General features: G+C 41.8%; 1 protein-coding gene across 3 annotated transcripts; it reads right to left on the bottom strand.

Moving 5' to 3' along the window:
• Positions 1-1,385: 1,385 nt before the first annotated feature.
• LOC6507319 (homeobox protein araucan) lies at positions 1,386-19,387 on the bottom strand. Of its 3 annotated transcripts, none has more exons than XM_044714462.1 (5): positions 18,706-19,387; positions 12,624-14,586; positions 7,080-7,195; positions 2,971-3,305; positions 1,386-2,891 (listed from the first exon to the last, which is right to left on the bottom strand). In XM_044714462.1, exons 2-5 carry the CDS (start codon positions 13,266-13,268, stop codon positions 1,753-1,755), a joined length of 2,235 nt encoding a protein of 744 aa, XP_044570397.1. In that variant the 5' UTR covers positions 13,269-14,586; positions 18,706-19,387; the 3' UTR covers positions 1,386-1,752. The 3 variants fall into 3 exon arrangements, with proteins under 3 accessions (XP_044570397.1, XP_001956253.3, XP_032310086.1); XM_001956217.4 differs by having other exon boundaries at positions 12,624-13,178; positions 18,706-19,385; XM_032454195.2 differs by lacking the exons at positions 12,624-14,586; positions 18,706-19,387 and adding an exon at positions 7,256-12,551.
• Positions 19,388-22,576: the final 3,189 nt, after the last annotated feature.

The raw sequence follows: 22,576 nt of genomic DNA, 5'->3' as shown, positions 1-22,576 counted from the left end.
CATATAGTGGCTCCACGCACATCCGAAGATTTTTTAAGGGGACCCCCAGAAAAATTAACAAAAAATCTAAAAAATATTTTTTTCTGAGATTTTGATGCAGAATGATGGAGAATCGATCTACAAATCGTTTAAGGTATTCCGCTTAAGAATCGGATGATCATTGGCCAAGATATAGCCATCGCTGGGGGCCATATAGTAGCTCCACGCACATTCGAAGCTTTTTGAAGGGGACCCCCAGAAAAATTAACAAAACATTAAAAAAATATTTTTTTATGAGATTTTGATGCAGAATGATGGAGAATCGATCTACAAATCGTTTCAGGTATTCCGCTTAAGAATCGGATGATCATTGGCCAAGATATAGCCATCGCTGGGGGCCATATAGTGGCTCCACGCACATCCGAAGATTTTTTAAGGGGACCCCCAGAAAAATTAACAAAAAATCTAATAAATATTTTGTTCTGAGATTTTGATGCAGAATGATGGAAAATCGATCAACAAATTGGTTAAGGTATTCCGCTCAAGAATCGGATGATCATTGGCCAAGATATAGCCATCGCTGGGGGCCATATAGTGGCTCCACGCACATCCGAAGATTTTTGAAGGGGACCCCCAAAAAAATTAACAAAACATTAAAAAAATATTTTTTTATGAGATTTTGATGCAGAATGATGGAGAATCGATCTACAAATCGTTTCAGGTATTCCGCTTAAGAATCGGATGATCATTGGCCAAGATATAGCCATCGCTGGGGGCCATATAGTGGCTCCACGCACATCCGAAGATTTTTTAAGGGGACCCCCAGAAAAATTAACAAAAAATCTAATAAATATTTTGTTCTGAGATTTTGATGCAGAATGATGGAAAATCGATCAACAAATTGGTTAAGGTATTCCGCTCAAGAATCGGATGGAAATTGTCGAATATATAGCCAGCGCTATAGGCCATATCATCCTTCCATGATTTTGGAAGGACAAAGAGCAACCTAATGAGACTCAACCCATTTATGTAATTTGTATGTGATGTTTTATCCTCTGCCCTATTTTGAAGAAGAAATGTTAATTTTTTTGCATTTTGAATCGATTAATGCCACTGGTTTTAATGACATAATATTTGATTTAAAAGCCCACTGTAGTTGTCGCAAAAAAGGTAATTTGCGGAAAAACCCTGTTGAAAAAACGAAAAAAAGCAAATAAATTAAAAATCAATAATCATTTAAGGGTAAGAACAAGTAATTAACAAATGAAAATAGCTTTTTTATTTTTGGCAAAAGTCAGTTTATTGTGTTAGCTGTCATAAGTGTCACTGGATTGTGCAGCTTATCTGCATTATATATTATCCTGAAAAAATAAAACTCCCACTTTTAATAAAAAAGGCACTTTTTCATGATTATAAAGAATTTTATTAAACGAATTTTAAAATTATTTAGATTATGTGTTCATAGAGACAAAGTGTTTAGTGTAAAGTCTGTTAGACAATGAAAAACGTATCACAGTTTACAATCTTATTGCGCTAGTTTAGTATTTAAACCTATGCTTATATTGCGTTTTGAAGAGAAACATTTGATCTGGTACTCTAAATACGATGATGCATAACTCGAATGAAACTTGAAGTTATCTCTATTAATTAGGTTTTTGATGTGGTATACGATTAATATTACACAATCCATCATTAGTCATCGAACATGCTTGCACAATCCCACTGGGCCCTTAATTATGATTTCATTATATATCTTTATTTATTTCGGACAGTTTAGTTGGCAAACTTCCTGAAGAGCGGCTTGAACATGGCCTCCTGGTGCGGATGGGGCGAGGAGGAGCTACTGCTGCTGCTGTTCCCGCTGCTGTAGTCATCCCGGGGCGAGTACTCCCCCAGTCTGGCCGAGAAGTAGCCGAAGGCATTAGTGCTACTGCTGCGACAGGTAGCGGTCATAGGGGCTTGAGAAGCGATGGTAGGCAGGAGACTCAAAGCTCCGCTCAGGACCTTCATATTCGGCGGAGTTTGGGGTGGAGTATCGGGTTGGGCTTCGGGAAACCCCATCGCCCGCTGACTCGGATGTGCCTGCCGCTGCAGCTGATGGAGCTGGTATCGTTCCGAACTTGCCGTAGTATGGATGGTAGGTGTACCGCTCCCGTTCACGTTCCCGTTCCCGTTCGCGCTCCCTCTGCTGGTGGCCACCTGCTGCTCCTGCCGCGGCATACTGCTGCTGTAGGGAGTACAGTTGTTGCTGGTGGTGCTGCTGTTGCTGCTGCTGCTGTTGCTGTTGCTCGTAGTATGCAGCTGCTGTGTCGTAGCCCCTAGAAAACCCCCGTACGCCGTGGTGTGCGGTCTCAGGTAGGGATGTCCCGCCGCGGCTCCATTGAAGAGGTGGTGGGGGTGCTGCGGCTGACCCACCTGCTGCTGCTGCTGCGGCTGCTGTGGTCCCATTCCCTGGACCAGATCTGGCTGCACCTGAACCGGAGGATATTGTTGGTGCTGCTGCAGCGGCATCCCCCCTGGATGACCCCCCTGGTGACCCATGTAGGCCGGCGGCGGGGTCTTGCAGCCAACTGTGTCGGCCAGACTCCAGATCTTGGGCTTGGTAGCTGGAATCGGCACGCCACAGTCCCGGCCTAGCTGGTTTTTTGGATCCCCGTGCTCACTTGCCCCGTGCAGCTTGGCCTCGCCACCGCCCCCATGGAACGGCGTCGGCATTATGCCTTGCTGCCCGGGCTGGTAGTAAGCGGGATGCTGTTGGTGGTAGGGGTGGTAGCCACCAGCAGATCCACTGCCACCGCCACTGTGGTAACCGCCTCCTCCCGAGGGGTAGCCGAAGCCGGCTCGCAGAATATTGGCCTGGCCCAAGCACTTCTGGTCCTCGTCGATGGCGTCCTCCTCCTCTTTGGTCTCATCTGAGGAAACAATTAAGAACAGAAACCAGCCGGCTGTAAAACCAAAGAAGAGAGTAAGAATCCTTCCCCAATCCCTTACCTTTGGCCAAGCTGCCGCCGCTCTGGTTGCCCTTGCTCGGCTCCATGTCCTCTTTGTCCTTCTCGTCGTCGGACACCAAGGCGTCGTCATCGTCGTCGGTGCGGTTTTTGGGCTCCCAGGTCATCTTGTTCTCCTTCTTCAGACGGCGCCGAGCGTTGGCGAACCAGGTGGAGACCTGAGTGAGCGTCATCTTGGTTATAATGGCCAGCATGATCTTCTCCCCCTTCGTCGGATACGGGTTCTTCTTGTGCTCGTTTAGCCAGGCTTTCAGGGTGGCCGTGGACTCCCGTGTGGCGTTTTTACGACGAGCTGCGAGATCATAGCTGGCTCCATAGCTATAAAGATAGGGAAAATAAAAACATATTAGACAAGTACCTTTAAGAACCTTAAACAGCAGTATTTTAATTTGTAACATTGCTGTGGAACTAATTGCTTAGTCCTTTCAAAAGAGAACAGAAACTTTGGCAACACGGACATAAAACATGGAAATTCATTAAAAATGCGGAAAACTCAAATTGATGTTTTCCTACTATCCTACATACACCACGGCCCCCAGAGTCCCGGGCCCAGGACCTTTGCATCATAGTCTTGGGTTGCTGTAATACAACGTCAAAATAATGTAAAACATAGTTGTGAAACAGGGCACGGCCACAAAAAGAGCGTCTCCGGCAATAACGAGGACGACAAGTGGGTGCAACCGGGTGATCCGCTTCCAGTACAAAACTCTAGCAGTGCACTTATCGCATTTTTTAACCCACCAGAGCCGGTGGCTGTGAGTCCAACCAACCACCCATCCACCTCTTTCGATTCCTTTTTCGCAATAATGGTCTATGGCCTCATCGTTGGGGGAAAGTCCTGAATCCAGTGTTGAGTCCTCGGCCCTCAGAACTTCCTAGCTAAATTAAGTCCCAACCCATGCGTACTCCGCTGGACATCCGGCTCATCCGTTCGCCAGGGCATTTCACTTTCGAGTCCCCAACCATTTTTGGTCCTCCCTTCGACTCGGTTTTTTATTTTTTTGCTTTTTCGGTTTCTTTCCTTTTTTGTATTTTGTATTTTTGGTCGCTTTTCATGGGGATTTTTATGGTGCCACAATCAACAGTTTGTGCGGTGAATTTTACAACAAGATAAAGGACGACTGGCAGTGGAATGCAAATTCAGAGTCCTTTCTCCTTGTCGAACCACTTTATTGGATGTTTTTTTCCTTTTATTTGTAACTGGATAGCCAATGATTATGTCTAGTGTCTTATAGTATGATTTTCAGAGATTAGCTTAGAGACTATTAGGTTCTGTAAATAGTAGACTTTATCCCCCTTGTAACAAAAAAATATATAGCATAGAAATCAGATTTGTCCAATGACCGTGACTGGAGGTTGTGAAGCCCGTAATTTAAGCCACGTAACCCGAACATCGGACGAACGAACGACTATATAATTATCGCGTAGGTCGGTAGCTGGACGGATTCGACCGTTTCGACGGATCCGAGTGATACGCTTTGTGGGCTTTTTGTGCTGTTATGTTTTACAAGCTAACAAACATCAATTTGTCCGTAATTGGCACGCATCCTATTTTCGTACTCGGCATTCGCCATATAATTGCAGTGCCCGCGACTACAAGCTGTATATACATGTGTCTGCGTTCTTTCGGCATAACTCGTAAACAAAAAAATAAAAAAATTATTTGGCTTTTTGTAGTGCTGGTGGGCCTAGATGACTATATGTATAATACATATAGGTATAGTGCTTGCTAGCGGGCCATAATCTTGTTAACAAATCACATTCTTGTTCACACAAATACACGACCGATGGCTAAAACGACGGATACGGCTATGTGGCCACATCCACTCGTGGTATGTGGTCGGCTATTCAGCCGCTTATTAGTTTTAGACCGGCTTACATACATTTACATTTTTAGCTTTTATATGAACACATGCAATTTGGTTTGGGAGCCACCAATTACGGCGGCCATTATCTCCGAGTTGCGATTTACAGCGGCGAGCACACATTTCAAACAAATAATGCCACCAAATGACATTGGCTCCCGTGAGCAGACACGGGCATGCCTGTCAGTCGGTAATTACGATGTCTGTCATTGCCACCCCCAGTTCCCCCTCTTCTGCCAGACAGACGCTACAGTCGGACAGTCACTCAGTCAGTTGGATTTTCCACCTTTTAAAGGGCCCCCCTCCAGCTCCCGTTGAGTTTTCCCACTCCCCCTCCACAATTTGCGACGATGAACAAAACAAAGCGCAATCGTTTCGCTCTTAAATGTTTGTCAACTTGTTAATATATATACAAATGCACAGGGAAAAAATTATGGTCAGAAATTATTCAAATATATAAAAAACTACAGTAGTTACTTTTAAGTTCAATTTTTAGGCCCAAAGTTTAAAAGGACCTAATAAGGCCCTTGTTCAAATGTATTCAGTATACAAAAAGTTTATTCATAAAATAGTTCCTATAAAAGTAAAACATATTTTTAATAATCAAGTTCTTAGAAAATTAAGTTTCTTTTTTACTTAACTACGAGATTTTTTAAAAAATAAATGGGAAAATACAATACAATACAATACAATTTTTATAAGAGATTAGTCTGTATTAATGTATGTAATTATATAACTTTTATTTAATTTATTTATCTTTAATTAACTTTCAATAAAATATTTAAGATAAAAAATATGGCCCTTCTATTTTAAAAAGTTTAAAACATATAAACTTTTAGAGAAAAATCTTGGGTCTAAAGGGAATAATCATTATGTTAGGATCATCTTCTTTCAAATACCCATATAATTTAAGAAAATAAATATAAAATTAAACGTTTTTTTTAATTTTTTGGCTAAATGCACACTTACAGTGACACAAGCTCACACACATACGCACACACTCACACTGATATAATGGCAAGCATGTGCGTATGTAATGCCACTCAATATGGCGGCCAACATGGCGTTCATTTGCGGCTCACACCTCCCTCCCTCCTGGCCCCCCTCACCCCTTTCAACCCCCTCTCTGCCCACCGCTCACATGCATCGCTTACAACTCACTCACTCATTCATTCACTTGGCTGCAGTCCCAGTCCCTCGGTCCCCCAATCCCTCAATCCCGCCAGCCAGCTCGATTTCATGGGCTTTCCGCACGCAAGCCGGGTCCAAAAACCCAAACCATAAGGAACCGTCCAACGGGAAGCCGCAGCCGTTGCATGCCACTCAGCCAGCTTGCCACTCTGCCACTTTGCGGCGCTCTTCCCCCTGATTCTGTGTCTGATTCGGATTCGGAATCGAACTGGTGGGGACCCTGCCTGCCCTCCTGCCTGCCCTCCTGCCTGCCCTCCTGCCTGCCTCCTCCTGCGTCCTCCTCCGACGTGGCACTCGCTCTCTCTATGTGCTTACGCACTTATGTATGCACCCACGTGTGTACATACTTTTAATGTTAATGTATGTACACCTACACGGCTCAAAAAATATGCATATAATAAAATATTTATTTAATGTGAGATGATTAAATAGCTTACTCTGCTATGACACGCACATGGGCCACAGAGAAAAACGTACTAGTACGGCATTCTTTTAAACTTTTATTTGATTAAGCTGTCTAAAAATGAAATATATATTTCTTCCAGTGCATCTCACATTTATTTATATAAAAAACTGTTTGAATGGTATGTGCTGTGCGCTGTGGCGTGCAATTAACTGCTATTATTTTGCAGCAATCATAAATAAATAATTTCGCGCTCTCATACAGTTTTGAACAATTCAAATTTTATTATCGCCTGCCTATCCCTCCAGGGAGCTCTCTGGAGCTCCTCCCCCAGGCTATGAGGAATATCTCCAGAACTGAGGCAGGAGGCGGAGGAAAACGCAGCCGCCGCAGGCAATTAAATTCAAATCAATTTCAAGTACTCGCAAATATTTTGTAATTAATTATGGGCGAGCGATTGCATTTGATACGCAGGCTCATGTATTTAAATTGGCCTAAAAGGCTTTCTATTTATTTCCCATCAGCCTCTCCCAGCCAGGCCAGGTTAGGGCAATTAATTATTATCCGAGGGTCTACTTTTTTCCCTCCTTTTCCTTATATAATTAATTGAATTAAATGGAAGAATATTCTTACCCATAGGCCGACATGGGATCGTAGGAATAGTAGCCCGTCGTGGGCTGGAGCCCTGCTGATGTCCAGGCACCCATCTCTGGGCCCGCTCCGGTGTCCTTCAGTCCGTACGGATTGCTCTGAAACGATTAAGAATTCAGCGATGAGTGTGAATTAAGTTATTAGGTTTGTCGTCGCACAAAAGAACACAAAAAGAGTTGGCCAAATCGGCGAACAAAGCATTTTCCCACAGTTTCCAGAGTTGACAATTTTGTTAACATGGAATTTATAATTTGGCAGCATATTTCGCAGTGAAACAAGCCAAATGCCAAAGATTGCCATATTTTACAGACAGATACACCGATCGATACAAAAAATACATAATTTAAGTCAACAACTTTCCGAAAATCGACAAAATTATCTAAGCCATAGCGCCGATTATTGTTATTATAGTCGGGTATATGAGTACGAAAGCTGGCTTTTCGGGCTGACACTTTGAATTTTAATTTCAATTCGACGGTTTTGAGATTCAGATTCGGTTGGAGATTCGATTGGAAGTGGTTGGTGGCTCTGCCTGGTTGTGGCATGCTGCGATTTATGCCCTCGGAAAATGACAGCCGGATTTATGAGCGACAACTATTGGCCAGATCGCCGAATGGAGCGTATGGTGCGGCGGCCCAATCTGGTTGGCCCTGTCGAATCCGGGCTTTTGTGGTCTTTGTGATTTATGAAACGGTATTAACATTTTTAATTGCTTAACATCATGTATGCCGTTGTTTATTAATTTTTCACCCCGCCCCTTCGAATCGGTGCTTCTCGGTAAACAGACCGCCACCGCCACCGCCGCCGATGTCGAGTGACAAATATATTTATCAAAATGTCGTTTTGAATAGGTATCCCGATCTACAGAAGTGGCATATAGTATAAGCCCTAGCTCTGATTTATTTACCAATCGGAATGACGTGCCAATGCCCAGGCCAAAATGTCAGGTGTGAGTGAGATTTTGATTCCGCTAGAGGAGGAGGAGGAGGAGGCTCCCTCCCGTATTCCGTATTCGGTATTCCGTATCCCGAGTATTAACACCTCCTCACATCGAAATTGAGCAACGACATCTTATCGAGCACTCTGAGATATTTTCTTAATTAAAAGTATGCGCTTCGTGAGGCAGGCACCCGATAAAGAAGACAGTCGGTCAGGTGCCCCGCCAGAAAAGACGAAAAAAAATAAAAATGAGGCAAAAAGCCAGAAAAAAGGTGGCTGCCAAGAGGAATGAATTTCCTGTTGTTGTAAATAACAATTTAACATGACACTTTGGTGGCTGCCGCGACCGTCTCCGCCCCATTTGCTTTTCCTCTTCCCTGGCCTCCCTGATAGCCCCTTCTCTCCCGGGAGGTTTCCCTCCTCGAGGAGGGTTTTTCTTTTGAAGTCGACCAGGGCAGTGCCGCCCAAGTTGATTAGACTGTGTCTTTGTTCATATTAATAAGATCATTCAAACTAATGTACTTATTACAGGGCTCGTAAACATTGGGGAAATATTGTTGACAAAGTCGGACAAGTGTTTTCAGATTTCTCTAAATTATAAACAATTTATGAAATGTGTGATTTAATTTATAAGAGGGCGGGAAGAATATCATAGATCTCATAGAATATCATAGATGAGAAATCTTTCTGTTGTCTGAACTATTGGCTCTTAAGATGTTAGAACAGATCTGTACAAAATTTCAGCTCCTCATAAGCCACTACGAAATTTAAAACGATATAAAATCGATTAATTTTTCCTTTGAGCTTACAGACACATTTATCCCAATGTCCTTTGAAAAAACTTTACATAGAAATGAAATATTATCTAGACTATTTTCTCTTAACATTTTAGAGTAGACAAATATAATAGTAATCACCTCAAAAGCCACCAAATTTAAATCGATATAAAATCGATTAATTTATCCTTCGAGGTAATGAAAACATTTATCCCAATGTCCTTTGAAAACACTTGACTCGCCCTTTTTGTGGGCCACTTGCAGTTGATTCATTTTTGCCTATTCATCTTCAACAGTAAGTTATTTGCCAAGGCTAAATACTGTCCACATTGTTGTTATACATATTGTTGCCAATTTGATATGTTGGCCAGTGTGTGTGCCGTGTTTGCCTTTCAATCGGGCCAAAAGCAAAAGCCAAAGCAAAAACAAAAGCCAGGCCAAAGGCAAAGGCAGCGTGTGTTTTGCTTCAGTCATGCTGTGCTCGTGTACATTTCAGCGGTCACTTAGAGACTTTGCAGATACACCAAGCTCAGATACACAGATACTGGGATACATAGATACAGATACATATTCAGACTGGGCCATAAGCTTGATTAGCCCACACATACACGGCTGCAGAAGAGAGTGGAGTGTAATTGAGGCCATGGGGCAATATGTTTTGTTTCCAATGATTTTGCCTTTCTTTATGCAAAGTATCAAATATCGCAATGGAAGTCGGCAGTCGACCGACGACCGACGAGGCCAGGGAGGGAATCCATCGGAGTAAGCGGTCTTATGAATTAGGTAGATGGATAGACAGAGATAGAAGAGAGTCTACGGGCTCCAAGGGGTCCAATAAGGGGGGGGTACTATGGGGCCTAAGGGAAACTAAACCCCCGATACGGAGCCAAATGAGGTTTGACTGAGCTTCAGTCAGCCATAATGATAATTCGATTTAGTCGACTGCATTGACAAGCCATCGTCGTTGTTGTTGTTCCTATTGTTGGTGTTGTTCACTTTATTGTTGTTGTAGTTGTTGCAATGTTGTCGTTTCGTTGTCGATGTGTCTCCCTCCTAAGCTGCGGACAAAAGCCACTGACTACACAATTAAAGTCATACGTTGAGATAATCCATTTAGCCCTCTTGGCCCATGGCTCATGGCTATTTTTTTGGCCCTAACACTGGACAAAATTTGTACTGTTTAAGTGAATTAAAATCCCTTAATTATTTACTTGGTAGTGGTCTTTATAAGCGTAAACTTTGTAACAAGGCAATTAGGTGTCTGGAAACTTTCAGATTTTAAACGCCTTTTTGAATTTTGTTGGCCGATAAGGAATGGTTGATTTCGTAATGTATCGAAAAAGAAATCGAAAACCAATTTACTATCCTTTTAAGTGTGACCGAAGGAGATATGGCAAAACGTTATAAAGCTAAAGTAGGCTTTTGGAAAACTTCAACCACCTGGGGAAGGTGGTTGTAGGTCTTTCGTTTAATCAGAAAGAGTTTAGCTCCCAAGCCGAACGGAGCTAAGCTTTCATCTACTTTCTATTTATTTTTTATTTAATTCATTTTTTTAATATTTCATTTTAGAAATGAAAAAAGGTCTTCAATTTTTATATTTTGGTAATCTGGTTTCCACATGGCAATAAAGGGAGGATGGGAATCTCCAGTTCCTGCTTTATGTGCTGTTGTACTTATTTTCTTATTTTATTTTTGTTCAATAATGCTAACAATTGGACATCGTAATCGCAAGAAAATACACTTTGGTATTTTCATTAATAAGTTCTGATATATTTTATTATTTATATTTTGATTCTTTGCCTTTCTGATTTTTTTTATATTATTATTAATTTTTTGCCATGGCTTCTTGGTCTGTCTTTCCTGGAAACCATGTATGCCTGGAGATAGTCCTTCTCATTCGGATTTCTCTGTCCTGTTTGTACCTAACTTCTTTTCTTATTTAATTTCATTTTTAACTTTTTGATTACTGATTTTTTATTTTTTAAACCTTAAGTACTAAAACTTTTTTAATTCCCATCTTTGAATTTTTTTATTTTTTTCCAAATTTGTATTTGTTCACAACTCTTTACAGCTTAATATAAAAAAATTGATTTCATCTCAAAGTCCTGCTTTATGTGCTGTTATACTTATTATTTTCTTATTTTATTTTTGTTCATTAATGCTAACAATTGGACATCGTAATCGCAAGAAAATACACTTTGGTATTTTCATTAATGAGTTCTGATATATTTTATTGTTTATTTTTTGATTTTTTGCCTTTCTGATTTTTTATATTATAATTAATTTTTTGCCATGGCTTCTTGGTCTGTCTATCCTGGAAACCATGTATCCAAATTTGTGTTTGTTCACAACTCTTTAAAGCTCAATATAAAAAAATTGACTTCATCTCCAAGTCCTGCTTTATGTGCTGTTATACTTATTTTCTTATATTATTTTTATTCAATAATAACAATTGGACATCCTAATCGCAAGAAAATACCTTTGGTATTTTCATTCATTTTTTATACGGGAATTTGTTTTTAATGAGTTCTGATATATTTTATTATTTACTTTTTGATTTTCTGCCTTTCTGATTTTTTAATATTATTATTAATTTTTTGCCATGGCCTCTTGGTCTGTCTTTCCTGGAAACCATGTATTCCTAGAGATAATCCTTCTCATTCGGATTCCTCTGTCCTGTACCTGACTTCTTTTCTTATTTCATTTTATTTTTAACTTTTTGATTACTGATATTTTGTTTTTTTAAACCTTAAATACTAAAACTTTTTTATTTTCCTATCTTTGAAATTTTTTATTTTTTCCAAATTTGTAGTTCACAACTCTTTAAAGCTTAATATAAAAAAATTGATTTCATCTCCAAGTCCTGCTTTATGTGCTGTTATAATTATTTTTTTATTTTATTTTTGTTCAATAATGATAACAATTGGACATCATAATCGCAAGAAAATACACTTTGGTATTTGAAATTTTTTTAATGAGTTCTGATATATTTTATTATTTATTTTTTGATTTTCTGCCTTTCTGATTTTTTAATATTATTAATTTTTTGCCATGGCTTCTTGGTCTGTCTTTCCTGGAAACCATGTATTCCTAGAGATAATCCTTCTCATTCGGATTCCTCTGTCCTTTACCTGACTTCTTTTCTTATTTCATTTTATTTTTAACTTTTTGATTACTGATATTTTGTTTTTTTAAACCTTAAATACTAAAACTTTTTTATTTTCCTATCTTTGAAATTTTTTGTTTTTTCCAAATTTGTAGTTCACAACTCTTTAAAGCTTAATATAAAAAAATTGATTTCATCTCCAAGTCCTGCTTTATGTGCTGTTATAATTATTTTTTTATTTTATTTTTGTTCAATAATGATAACAATTGGACATCATAATCGCAAGAAAATACACTTTGGTATTTTTATTCATTTTTTATACGGGAATTTTTTTTTATGAGTTCTGATATATTTTATTATTTATTTTTTGATTTTTTGCCTTTCTGATTTTTTTATATTATTATTAATTTTTTGCCATGGCTTCTTGGTCTGTCTTTCCTGGAAACCATGTATTCCTGTGGATAATCCTTCTCATTCGGATTTCTCTGTCCTGTTTGTACCTGACTTCTTTTCTTATTTAATTTCATTTTTAACTTTTTGATTACTGATATTTTATTTTTTAAACCTTAAATACTAAAACTTTTTTAATTCCCATCTTTGAATTTTTTTATTTTTTTTCAAACTTGTATTTGTTCACAACTCTTTAAAGCTTAATATAAAAAAACTGATTTCATATATTTGCCCTTCATTGAGCTTGACACTTACCAGTGGCGAATAAAAGGCAGAGCTGTCCACTCCGATGCTCTGGTAGGGATTCTGGTCGGTCGAGGGGTAGGGCGTTCCATAGACCCCGACACTGGCCGCCGGCAGGCGTGAGTAGCTGGAGAGGGCGAGGCGGGCGGAGTCATACTGGCAGGAGCAGACGGTCTGCCCGGACACCGGGTCGGTCATAATGGGTCGCCCATTCTCGCAGCAGGAGCCGCCGCCGGCCGAGGGTGTTGTGCCCACACCACTGCCGTCCAGGGAGCCACCGGTGGCCAGATCAGCTCCAGGCACGGTCACGGCTCCGGTCGAGGATCCTCCAGCGCCACCCGGCACCACCCCCGTGGCCACCGCCCCAGTATTTGAGTTCTGGGAAAGCGCATTGGGACTGAGGGCCCCCGAGGAGCTCCCGCCGCCTCCTCCAGCGGTTACCTGGCTGGCGGACTGACAGTCCGCACCACCCGCGGGGCTCATCGCCGGGGCGTTTGTCATCACCAGCGAGGCGTCGTTCACGTTCGCGGAAGTGTCCTCCGACGGCTGGGCGTTCGGGGGCAGGAGCTGCAAGATCGGAACATGGAAAGGGTCAGAGAAGGTTTCCCTTTTTTGGATCGCAAATTGAAACACAAATTCCGCAGTGCTGTCCCTCATTTTATGATTAAATTAAGATTACTACACAAGGAAAAATGAAGCGAAACAAAAATATTTTAAAAAGCTGTTTAAAGTAAAGTTTTCTGTAATTGTTGATAAATTATACAATAAACTGGAGGAGATAATCAAACTACTTGAATTTTTTTCTCTGTTAGGGTACTTATGAAATACTCCCAAGCACTGATCTTAAGCGATATATAAACACATACTGCCACTGGTTTACATAACTAATGCATGTTAATCAAGGGACCATTTTAATTTTCATTTCAAACAGCAAAGACCCTCAACTTCAAACTCCAGAAGGGTCATTTCGAACACCTTATAAGAGATATGAAAACGCGATAAATAGTCCACACTTGAACTTCCAGGAAGCCTCAAGTGGCAAGAGATTTGGAGGGAAAATATATTTCATTTTCAAACGCAAGCTGATAGTGTTTATCTGAAGGTAATTTGAGGGGAAATGGAACTCAAATTAAATTGGTAATGGAGACTTTTGAGTAGTTTTTATCAGAGGCAGGTAGAGAAATTAAAAAATAAGAAACCCATAATATAATCCAGATTTTATGAGAGCTCTGGAGATAAACTAGTTGTCAACTTCAGCTGGAAGATGCGAAAACCTGTCTGAAAAAAGATGCACCTCCACCAGCATCACCATCAAAGACAGGAAACGCACGTACACATACATAATGGCTAATTTTCCACAGCTTCGGACCACAAGTCCGGAGGACTACTGGAGGCTTCATAAATATTGATGTCCAGCCATGTTGTTTGCCCAGCCCATATCGGCCTCCTGAAGACACCAAATCCGCCAGGAGAATCACTGGATAATTGCGAATTTAATTCGAAAAATCGACAGAAGGCCCATTACAAGATGCATCGATAACATGTAAGCGAATATGGTGTTAACACACAATCTTTGCCGCCGGCCGAGGAGCACAGAAGCTGTATGGGATTCATAATAATCCTGCGGCGATTAGGTTCCCTTAATCTGGATTGGATTCCTCAGCTCCTGCTTGGCTCTGCTCTGCAATGGCGGCCACATCAATTACCCAGCAAATCGATTTCAAGTGCTTGGAGTTGGAGGGGATTCAACAGGGGACTTGATGGCCTCCATCTTTTTTCGGATGGTGCCTCCATCCCCAGCCTGGCCAGCTTCGCCTATGGCATGCGCCAGTCACCTGGCAATTAATATGCAAATGGCGGACTGACAGTCCGCACCACCCGCGGGGCTCATCGCCGGGGCGTTTGTCATCACCAGCGAGGCGTCGTTCACGTTCGCGGAAGTGTCCTCCGACGGCTGGGCGTTCGGGGGCAGGAGCTGCAAGATCGGAACATGGAAAGGGTCAGAGAAGGTTTCCCTTTTTTGGATCGCAAATTGAAACACAAATTCCGCAGTGCTGTCCCTCATTTTATGATTAAATTAAGATTACTACACAAGGAAAAATGAAGCGAAACAAAAATATTTTAAAAAGCTGTTTAAAGTAAAGTTTTCTGTAATTGTTGATAAATTATACAATAAACTGGAGGAGATAATCAAACTACTTGAATTTTTTTCTCTGTTAGGGTACTTATGAAATACTCCCAAGCACTGATCTTAAGCGATATATAAACACATACTGCCACTGGTTTACATAACTAATGCATGTTAATCAAGGGACCATTTTAATTTTCATTTCAAACAGCAAAGACCCTCAACTTCAAACTCCAGAAGGGTCATTTCGAACACCTTATAAGAGATATGAAAACGCGATAAATAGTCCACACTTGAACTTCCAGGAAGCCTCAAGTGGCAAGAGATTTGGAGGGAAAATATATTTCATTTTCAAACGCAAGCTGATAGTGTTTATCTGAAGGTAATTTGAGGGGAAATGGAACTCAAATTAAATTGGTAATGGAGACTTTTGAGTAGTTTTTATCAGAGGCAGGTAGAGAAATTAAAAAATAAGAAACCCATAATATAATCCAGATTTTATGAGAGCTCTGGAGATAAACTAGTTGTCAACTTCAGCTGGAAGATGCGAAAACCTGTCTGAAAAAAGATGCACCTCCACCAGCATCACCATCAAAGACAGGAAACGCACGTACACATACATAATGGCTAATTTTCCACAGCTTCGGACCACAAGTCCGGAGGACTACTGGAGGCTTCATAAATATTGATGTCCAGCCATGTTGTTTGCCCAGCCCATATCGGCCTCCTGAAGACACCAAATCCGCCAGGAGAATCACTGGATAATTGCGAATTTAATTCGAAAAATCGACAGAAGGCCCATTACAAGATGCATCGATAACATGTAAGCGAATATGGTGTTAACACACAATCTTTGCCGCCGGCCGAGGAGCACAGAAGCTGTATGGGATTCATAATAATCCTGCGGCGATTAGGTTCCCTTAATCTGGATTGGATTCCTCAGCTCCTGCTTGGCTCTGCTCTGCAATGGCGGCCACATCAATTACCCAGCAAATCGATTTCAAGTGCTTGGAGTTGGAGGGGATTCAACAGGGGACTTGATGGCCTCCATCTTTTTTCGGATGGTGCCTCCATCCCCAGCCTGGCCAGCTTCGCCTATGGCATGCGCCAGTCACCTGGCAATTAATATGCAAAATGCACCAAGCCAAGCCCAAGACTGGTTGGCTGGGACATTAAAAATGCCAGAAATCAATGAGGGTGTGGCAGCCAACGCCTATAGGTCGGCTGTCCCAGACTGAGACTCCGCCAGGGACTACGCCAGAGACCCATCAAAGATGTATGTATATCGGCGGAGATGGAGTCGGGGAACATGCTGGCGAAGGCTTCTGAAAATTACCCCGGGCAATCTGCGAAACGAGCAAACTTGTGCTGGGATGCCTTCAATTTCTTTTCGACCTATAATTAAGTTGAATGCCTGCAACGAGGAACCTGGACAGCTTAGACAGCCTGGTCAGCCCGGAGAACCTGACGAAACTGAGGCACCTCGAATCCTGATGGACAGGCAACAAATTGATCGAAATACCAAAGCCCCCAAAGGTCATATCTTGGCAACAATTTTGAGCCCAGCTTACACGGCTTCTGTGGCGCAAAATTCTGGGCAAAATTAAATGCCCGCCAAACGTCCCGCCGAAAAGGCATAAAGGCATAATTATTCCGCGCCATTAACATAATCTGACAATAGAACCCAGAAGGAGGAGAAACCCTTTTTGATTCAACCGAAATCGCTGCACATGCATATTATTTTATAATTATCGGATGCGATCGATTTCAGATTTTTTTAGTTTTTTCAGCATTTAGACAGTTTCGGGAATGTTTAGAATCTACAGGTGAGTAAACCAGTAGAAGGCCACGTAATTAATAAAGGAAAATATTGAGTCATGCTACAAATTTATAAGTAGTAGAAATTCGAGGCCATACTATATAGGGAGACACTCATGGAAAAACGAAAAGGCCAAAACCATTTATCAAAATTTTACAAATGAATGAATGATTCAGGCGTTTTTTTCTTGGTTTTTATGTTTTTTGTGCCGCGTGATTTTAATTAGTAAAAAAAAAAGTAAATATATTTCAGATAGTATGGGAATGTTGGAGGAGCCTTCGTTGATTCTCCGTTCCCAGACTGGGCTACTCCGTCTCTCTTTCGCTGGCGAAGAATATGAGAATTATGACAACTGATCTGATAGGCGACACCATATAGGGAGCTCTATGCGCCTGCGCCCAGGAATCTGGCTTCTGAATTATTCATGAGGCCAGGACGAGGGACTCTTCTTTCCGCTGGAGATGCGAGGAAGCGCCAGTGGAGTCCACTGGGCCATGGTCATGTGAATTGGCCACGTTTGCTTTGACTGTTTGCTGTTGCTGTTGCTGCTGCAATACCAGTTGCAGTTGCAATGGCAGTTGCAGTTGCAGACGACGACGACTGGCAGGCGACAGTGGCCAGATAAGATCTACCGGGCATGTGTGCTTTTGCTTTTACAGCATCTCACCAATACCAATTCCAGAATCCCAGCACCAGTACCAGTACCAGTCTCAGTCCAAGTCCAAGTCAAAGTCCCCCCAGTCCCAGTCCGAGAAATTTCTGTGAATCGCAAACGCAGCGATCTAATCGCAGCTTGTATCTCAGAGGCTCCTGGATCCCACCAGCCATCCTCCCGCATCCGCATTCTCCTCCGCTGCAGCCACCCCGCCCCCCTTTTTCGGGCAGATGACCAAGTTGATAGCGTAAGACTGCAAGCGCCACTTGGAGAAGAGAAGAAGAGTCTGCAGCGTGGACTCTGCAGCGGCTTGCTCCTCCACTGCACCGGCACACAATGTAAAGTAGATCAGTGTGGCCCCCAAAGTCATTGGTCCGACACAATCGATCGTGGCTGTGAGCTGAGGAGGAGACCTCCGCTGGATGGAAAGACTACATATCAGGGATCTCCGATCGGAGAGCCATCGCCGAGATGCAGCTCACGTAGCCACCAAACGCATTCCCAGGGCCTGCCCTCAGCTGTCACTTTACGGTTATGAATTTTATGATTTACGATCGTCGCAATTGAATTTTATTGACTTTTCAACAGTTTCACCTGAGCGTGCTTCCATCGGCACCTCCCATCGCCATGGCCTTCTCCTTTTGATTGCTGGACTTGGACTTGGACTTTTTTGCTTTTCGGATCCTGCTTCTTTAGGTTTTTGCTTTTTACTTTTTTGCTTTTAGTTTTCTCTTTTTTCGATTTTACTTAATTGGACTCGTGTGGTCCGAAATGGGAAAAGGCGTCGCGTTTCTCAAGGAATCTCGCTGGATGCCAGCCAATTATACCCTGGGAAATTCAAGTTAAGCGGCTTAGGCTTAAATATAGTTGCGTTTAAAACAAACTAAAGCCCATACCCATCAAATAGGAGCCTTTTGTTTGTTATCCTTGCACCTGCCCTCAGATAAAATATGAGTTTATTGATGGGTTGAACAAAAATCCATCAAAAACCCTTGTGTCCTGTGTGTGTTTTTTCCTAACTTTACGATTTATTAAAGCCTTTTTTCCTCGCCAATTGAATGTCATAAATATGAAGGATTTTTTGTGCAAAGATGGCAACTTAAAAACCGCCAAAAACAAAGACTAAAAAGGTTACTTTCTGTTGGTTTGGACAGGAAGATCAAGTAAGACTGATAACTTTTTTTGGGGCTTGAACGTTTAAAGCAAGGTATAACGTTTATAAAAGGATTTACTTTTTGAAATTCAATTACTTAAATTACTTATCGAACTTTACTTTTTAACTTTACTTCCAATCACTTTTTTCTACTATCAAGTTATAAATTTAAAGTTGTGAGTGAGATTTCTACGATAAATTCTATTGGAGAAAATATTTTACATACTATAATAAGGCTTAATACTTTCTATCTCCTATCAAACTCCTTATAACACTTATACATATATCTCCTTATAACAATAAGTAATACAAAGTCAACTAATTAGTTAAGAAACCCACCTGAGAGGCCGACGGAAAGCCTCCGTATCCAAATTGCGTATACGCAGCCATATCCCAGGATATAACTCTTGATCCAAAATCACTCTTTCTCTCGTGCTTTCTCCCTCTCACACACTCACTCTCTCGCTCGCACACACTCTCGCCTGGCTGAAGGATATAGCTCCTACATTAAATGTCAACTGAAGTGCTTATTTGGTAAACAGCTCAGCTTCGATTACGTATGTTCACAGTCACCGGCAACAGCAGGCAACACAGCAACCGACCGATAAGCCCGACTCGGCATTAGGCCAAAACGGGGAAAGTATCTCAAGGATTGCAGGGAGTATCTGTCACAAAGCCAAAAGCGTAAACAAAGGGTCAACTCTTGTGCCTTGTTATGGTTTTTTCTTCCTCTTCTTCCTCTGCTGGGTTCTTGGCCAACACAAAAAAGTAAAACGCGGCGGCGGCGACGGTAACAGCAACGGCAAGACTCGCGCAAGTTGCAACACTCGCAACACGAAAAGTATCGACGGCAGATTCGAAAAAGGCGAAGCACACGCTCCACAGAATTGTGTGCACCTTATAGTACGTTCGAACACGAACTGGTTGCGAGGTCCAAACGAATGCCGTTGCTGTTGCTCATGTGCTCATGTTGCTGTTGCTAGTGTTGCTGTTGCTGTTGCTGGTGTTGCTGTTGTTGCTGCATCACATTCCGCTGCAGTTGCTGCCAGAATGGGACAAAGATACTTCCCATAAAAGCCGTCGTCGTCTCAGTTTCGGGCCAAGAATGCCGCTCGCCTTGGGTGGACTGACTGGAAGCGAAAACAGCAACGCCCTCTCCCAGCCAACTGCGGTGGTGGTGGTGGCATCGCTCTCAGAGCAACACACAATTCCCACCGAGAGGGGAAGATACTGTATCTCGCAGTACGCGCTTCCAGTCAGAGACACAGAACCGCCAATCAGAACGCTTGGCTGCCTTCGGCCGTATGCGTTTAATGGACAGGTGCGAGGCCGCCAAACAAAAGAAAGCCAAAATGAAATGGAACTACCAGATACGAGATACAATAACCGCACGAATATAATACCATTCTCGATTTCCACTCAACCCAGCGGCTCTGGGGCAACGCCCATTTGTTTTGTTTGGCTAGTCATTTGTTTGTTTACCTTTCGAGATCTCGAATTCGACTGACTTCTCGGTTCTGTTCTGGAATTGTTCTTTTTTTGGTTTCTGTTGGTGTGTCTCTTGCAGCTCCACGATCGCTAAAAATGCCAACAAGGTTGCAGTCTGGTGCTGGGCTGGTGGTTCTTCCTTAAGTGGTGACACAAAAGCGTTAATCACCGATCAACGAATTCTTTGCCACTTGGCCGTATTTATCGCCCGCCATTACCATTATCGCTGAATTGCGCGAAAGTTAACTCCCATTATCGATCCTATGTAATTAATCTTGCCGGATCCGGTCGGGGCGGAATCAAATATCAGGCGATACCAGTTCCACTTAACAAGAATATGTTTCAAATTTATATTTGGATAGATATTTATTCTCAGGGTTCTATGAAGGGCTTTCTTTTAATAAATTCTCATTTAACAATAGCCAACTTTTTGAAAAAGTATTCCTAAATATAGAATATATAGTGTCGAAATCAAATGTATAACAATTTGAAAACTTTCCAAGTAGTTCAGGGCCCAGCTGCTGCTGCTGATCATGATATATTTTTGCATATTTTTCATATCAAATGGCTCACAAATTAAAATCTAATTAAATTTTAATTGCCAAAGACAGCCAAAAATAACTACAAATTCAAGACATTTCAATAATGCGCAATGAATATTTTAATTGCTCAAAATTTTATTTATGAAAGAGACTGCTGAACTATACCTTGAAGGATGTCATTTTTAGACTTTTCCCAGAGACTTAAAACTTATGATGATTTTTCTATGGCTTTCATTTCATGCTCTAAAGTTTAGAGTCTAAAATTTATTACACTTTAAAAAGGTTTCAAGCTTTGCGGGTGAAAAAGCCAGACCGATTACCAATTGACACATAAAAGTGCTCCCATCGCTGTTGGCTGGGAAAAGTTTTTGGAAAAAGTTGTCCTATTAATGCCCACTAACATATTTGGACTTCCGCTTTATGATCTTTTTTTTACGATTGTGGCAGCAGGACGGAGGACTCGCTGGGAGCTGCACTAATGCGCAGCATGCCCAGGACACGCATTCCGGATCCCGGAAATGGTCCTCGCCGAGAGTCCACTGCGGATGGCACACGATGAGGTAAACCTCAAATGTTGTTGCGGGTGTCGCGAACGCGCTCTCGTGTGTTGGCAAGCTTGTTTATTGTATTTTTTCCTGTCGTTTTTGTTTTGGTTTATTTTTATGATAATGTCATAAAAGCAAATTAACCTATAAAACCGAAAAAGTGCGACTTACACGATGGAATTGCGCCATAAGGTCTGGGCGTGTCCTCACCTCTCACAGCACAAGATATATGCACGGAAGTGGGCAGGGAAAAAAGAAAAACGATCCACGTGGTGGTGGTGCAGTGGGTGTGGTATGAGATGCCGTGCCATGGGATGAACGACTGGGAAAGTGTGCTGGAGTGGGGTGCAGTGGGATGAGGTGGTGTCACCACCCACCGCGGCTGAGCATCGGCGGGGAAATGAGAGCAACGTGTTAGCTCAAAAGCAACAAATGACCAAAGCTGTTGCCCCTGCCAAGCGCAAACTTGAATTAATTCCAAGGGAAGCCAAGTCATGGCGAGGCCAAAGGCAAAACCCAGCAGCAGAGTAACCCAAAAACACTTGCCAAAAATATTGGAAGTCAAGGTAGTTTATAAGAAGTTCATATTAAAAGAAACGTATACAAAAATTTACATATTTTTGGAAATAAAAACACAATAAGCTCTAAGTGTCCTTTTTAAGGGTTTTTTAGAAAAGAATATACATTAAGAAGTAAATCTTAAACCACAACCTATAGTCTATTGTAAGTCTATAAAAAATATTCTATTGGACTTACTAATTCATAGCCTAGAGAACCCTTAAAATTTCTGTTTTTTTTAATCCAAAATATAATTTTTGTAATAAAGTTATAATAACATAAAAACCTCTGCCCTAAAATTTCTGTTTTTTTTTAATCCAAAATATAATTTTTGTAATAAAGTTATAATAACATAAAAACCTCTGCACTGTTTCAAGAATACTAAAACTAATATATTGATTAATTTCCCCCTGATTTAAACACTCATTTTTTGAAAGTGCATCAACCGAGTCCGGGGCAAGTGCCCCTCCGGGTGTTAAGTACAATATTTGCTGTGTTGCGCGTTTTACGAGTGGCGCTTTTGCAATCGCTGGGCATCAGCATCAGCCGAACGAGAGGCTGTGGGGGGCGTGGCAGTAGCTATAGCTATAGCTATACCCATATAGCTATAGATGAGGCTGTGGCGGCCCAAATGCAATCAATCAATGGGTCAGCATGATGGTACACGCCAGACGACGAGTGGCAACCACATGGGGCGTTTCCATTTGCGGCCGCCAACATTGACCACCCTCTGAGCCCTGAGAGCCCCGAGAGCCGAGTCTCAAGCCCGGAATTGGGATAGGAATTGATATTGGTAGTGGAGTTTTTCGGAATTGGCAATGGCAATGACACTACCAACGCCACAGCCACGGCACACCAATGGTGTCAAGAAGAAGTGCACTTCGCTTACAAATCGCTCGCCGGCACTTAAAACCTATTTTGACAATTGAGCTGTCAGACTGTCAGGCTGACAGCGCGCACTTTTCACGCCACTCGATATAGTATAGTATACTGTATATCGTGGATACAACTCGAATGGTGGTGGTTGGCGAGATCCCTTTTTTCCCAGTCCGCGCCACTCTCCCTCCATGAGCGTTT

Source organism: Drosophila ananassae, chromosome 2R, assembly GCF_017639315.1.
Source record: "Drosophila ananassae strain 14024-0371.13 chromosome 2R, ASM1763931v2, whole genome shotgun sequence".
Classification (NCBI taxonomy): Eukaryota; Metazoa; Arthropoda; class Insecta; order Diptera; family Drosophilidae; genus Drosophila; species Drosophila ananassae.
This window is presented reverse-complemented; position numbering and strand designations above follow the sequence as displayed.